The sequence below is a fragment of the Fukomys damarensis genome, unplaced genomic scaffold, assembly GCF_012274545.1.
Source record: "Fukomys damarensis isolate Sample0158 unplaced genomic scaffold, DMR_v1.0_HiC HiC_scaffold_36, whole genome shotgun sequence".
In the NCBI taxonomy this organism is placed as follows: domain Eukaryota; kingdom Metazoa; phylum Chordata; class Mammalia; order Rodentia; family Bathyergidae; genus Fukomys; species Fukomys damarensis.
The window spans coordinates 45,576,106-45,579,815 of NW_022900948.1; the positions used below are offsets into that span (position 1 = coordinate 45,576,106).

At 58.4% G+C, this 3,710-nt stretch overlaps 1 protein-coding gene across 1 annotated transcript in view; it reads left to right on the forward strand.

Moving 5' to 3' along the window:
• The first annotated feature begins 237 nt into the window (after window positions 1-237).
• Window positions 238-3,710, forward strand: part of Prrt1b (proline rich transmembrane protein 1B) — a 6,152-nt gene continuing 2,679 nt past the window's right edge. The window contains exons 1-4 of the mRNA XM_033758998.1: window positions 238-570; window positions 1,546-1,632; window positions 2,634-2,684; window positions 3,568-3,706. Of these exons, the coding sequence (XP_033614889.1) occupies window positions 561-570; window positions 1,546-1,632; window positions 2,634-2,684; window positions 3,568-3,706 (287 nt within the window). The 5' untranslated portion in view covers window positions 238-560. The remainder of the gene's footprint in view (window positions 571-1,545; window positions 1,633-2,633; window positions 2,685-3,567; window positions 3,707-3,710) is intronic.

A 3,710-nucleotide genomic window follows, 5' to 3' on the forward strand; every position in this document is an offset into this window, starting at 1 on the left:
CCAAGCTGGCTTCAAATTCCTGGCAAACTTCCTGCCTCAGCCTCCCCAGTGCTAGGATTATAGGTGTACGTAACCCGCCTGGCCTGGGGCCCTTTTCGTTTTTTTAAAGACATTTAGTCCAGGCTGGCCTCTAATGCGCGGAGATCCTCCTGCTTCAGTCTCCCAAGTGCTGGGATGACAGGTGTGCGCCACCACACCTGGCTTGCATATTATTTTAAATCTTAGGAAGTTTCACAGGAAAATCAACATTTCTAGCTTCCTGGGTGGGCTGCGTGTACAGAAGGAGGATCCGCACTCGGCTCTCACAAACACACTCAGCCACTCCCTGTGGCCCGCTGGCCCTCGTGCTCTGGGGCCAAGATGGCCACTCCCCCTGTGCCCAGGGTCCCTAGCTGGGTGAGGTTCCATCCCGTCCCCAGCTGGTCCTGCTCTGTGGGTTCCACACCGCGGGTTCCCACTGCACCAGGCACCGACCCGTGGACGCGGCTGCTGGCAAACAGCGGTGAATTATTAACTGGACGCTGCGGGGACACCTGAGCTGGCAGGGCAGGCCAGGCGCCATGGATACAGGTGAGACTGCGGGCCCAGCTCAGGGAGGAGGCGACCCTGAGCGGGGACGGGAGACCCCAGAGGGGACAGGGTGGCTGCAGGGTGTGGGGGTCCAGGTGCTGTACAGGTGGGGGCCTCACAGCACACCCCACCAGGTCTGCTCCAGCCAGAGGCCGGACTGGGGCTCAGGGAGGGACGGGGACCCTGGGGCTGAGGGTCAGGAGGGAGACGAGGACCCCACAAAGCGACCCAGGGGCCAGGGGTCTCGGGACCGGGTGGCACCACCTGCCCAGGGCTCCCGGGTGCCCAGCCCCATGCCCGAGCCCCAGGCTGGGGGACACCGAGGGGCAGATTCCGAATGGCCCCACCCTGTCCTCCCAGCCTAGCCGATCCAGGGAGCCGGCCCCGCTCCGGGGCCACCCCAAGGGCCCCCAAACCAGCCCGGTCCGCTCATGGCCTCTCTTGGCTGCATTGTCCGCTGGGCTTGGTGTTGAGAACCTGAGAGGCGCAGATTCTTTTACCCTTGGCCACCGCACTGTCTCCCATCCCCATGGGCTGAACATTTGCCCTGGGGACAGGAAACCACGGCTTGTTACAATAACTGAGGCGCCGGCTTGGAATTCCTGTGCCAGAGCCTGGCCTCTGCCAGAATCTGAGTCCCTGAGTCCCCCTGGGAGCCCCAGCTCCCTCTGTAACCCGGGGGACCTCACCCAGCCTGTGAAACCCACTGCTGGGGAAGCCAGATGATGCGAAGTTCCAGGCCAGTCTAGAGAATTTAGCGAGATCCTGCCTCAAACCTCAAATCCGGCTGGGGGTGGAGGGGATCAGCAGTAGGACTCTCCCACAGAGCTTGTGCAGGGGCCTGGCAGCCTCTCCCCTGCGTGCTTCCTGTAGTGAAGATCGCCCGCCTCCGCATCCTAGCGTGGTCCTGGAGTGTGCGCCACCATGCCTGGTTGCAAGTACTTAAAGTTTTGTCATTTTGTTTTGTTTTGCCAGGAGTGGGGGCAGAATCCAGCACTTGGGAGGCCGAGACAGGAGAATCGCCCCGAGTTCAAAGGCAGCATGGACACAGTGAGCTACACGGTGAGTCCAAGGCCAGCCCAAACTACACAGTGAGGGCCTGTGTTGTCCCCCACAAAATGTTTTCACTTTGAGGTGTAATCCAAGCCCACCAGCCTGCCCGCATTGAAAGGGTGTGTTTTTATAACTATATTGTGTAGCCACGAAGCTGTCATGGCTGCAGATGAGCATCCAAAGCCGCCCCTGGGTTTCTTGCACCCTTGGTAAATCTTCCCTGCTCCCCTTCCCTCAGCATAGCCTGTGCCTTCTAGAACTTAATCTTCTGGAATCGGGTAGCAGTGACTCTAGGTAGTGACTCCCTTTACCCAACATAATGCTTGTAAGAGTTATCTGTTTTGTGTCAAGAGTTCATTCCTTTATTTTGCAGTACTTTGGAGCAAACCCAGGGTCTTTGCTCTAAGCAACATCCTCAGCCTTTTTTTTTTAGTTTTTATTTTGAGTTGGGGTCTCTCTAAGTTGCCCAAGCTGGGCTGGAACTGGCGAGCCTCCTGCCTCAGCCTCCCAGTGTGCCGGGGTCACAGGTGTGCGTAACCACGCTGGGCTGAGATCGATTTATTTGTTCTTGTGTTTTCCAGACAGTATCTCGCTGTGTAGCCAAGGCTGCCTTTGAACTCGTGGCATGTGCCACCACGCCCCATTTTAGAGTTGCTGTTTTTATTTTATTTATTTTCCAGTGCCTAGATCAAAGTCAGGACCTTGTGCTTTCGAGGCAGGTGTGGCACCGCTGAGCTAAATCTCCAGCCTCAGAGTTGCCGTTTTTAAAACCTAATCTCAGTCCTTAGGGTTAGGTGCAGTGGTGCACTGGGGAGGCTGAGGCAGGAGGATAGCAGCCAGTTCCAGGCCCTTTGCCTGTTCCGCCCGTGAGCAGGTCAGACAGTGAAGCCCACATCCCAGAGGGCAGCGCTCCCCACCCCGACAGCACCGGTACCATCAATGGCAGAGCTGCGGCTCCGGGCCGTGTCGTGTCCCTTGTTGGGGACAGTAACATTCCTGCTCACTTCCAGGGACGTGTGGGCTGTCTCCGGGGAAGGGCTGCTGTCCACACTCTTGTGCAGGTAGGCGTCCTGCGTGTCCTCATGGTTTTATTTCTCTGGAGTGGGACAGCTGGGTCCTGTGGAAGATGTGTGTAATGGGCTGCTGTGTGTTTGTTTTGCAGTCCCAGTCCTGAATGTAGCAGGTGTTGAGCTACATCCCCAGCCCTTTAATTTTTTTTTTAAAATTTGAGACAGGGTCTTGCTAAGTTGCAGAGTTGGCCAGGCTTGAACTTGTAATCTTCCTGCCTCAGCCTCCCAGAGAGCTGGGATGACAGATGGGTGCCACAAGCCCACCCGAGTCAGTGAATTTAAAAATTTCAGATGTAACCAGGCGTGGTGGTGCACGCCTGTCATCCCAGCACTTGGGAGGCTGAGGCAGGAGGATCGCTATGAGTTTGAGACCAGCCTGGGCTACATAGTGAGTTCCAGGTCAGTCTCAACTACACAGGGAGACCCTGTCTCAAAAAACAAAACCAAACAAAAATTTTTTTCAGATGTTACAGGTTTTGGTTCCAAATCTCCAGGTGGTTCTTTTTCACAATGCACTTGTCGCTGGGCACACCGCCCCAGGCTGGCGGGTAGGCTGACTGTCTGGGAGGCCGCCAGCCACTCCTACTGTCAGGTGTGCTGTGGCGGCAGGGCGCAGCTGGCCGGGCACTGGTGTGGGACGCTGCCTGGGTCTGTCCTTCACGTATGTGGAGAGTGACTCCGGTGCACTGCTCTCCCGCAGACCTGCCTGAGGACTCCCGGGGCCGGCATCACTGTGGCCTGAGCTCCGCTGCCCGATTTCTGTCCCCCTGGCTGGGGTGCAGGGGCCTGAGTCTCGGAGGCTGGGTGGGTGCGGCCCAGCGGACACTTGGGGTCACAGGGGGCTGCCCGGGGCCCACCCTGTTCCCTCTTTCAGGTCCCGACATCAAGGCGGGCAGCAGCCCTGCGCAACCCCGGGATCCGCAGAGCCCCGCGTGCACCAAGGACCCCAAGAGCCCGGAGCATCCCGAGTCTCCCGCGCACCCAGAGGACCCTGCACACCCCGCGCTCCCGCAGCTC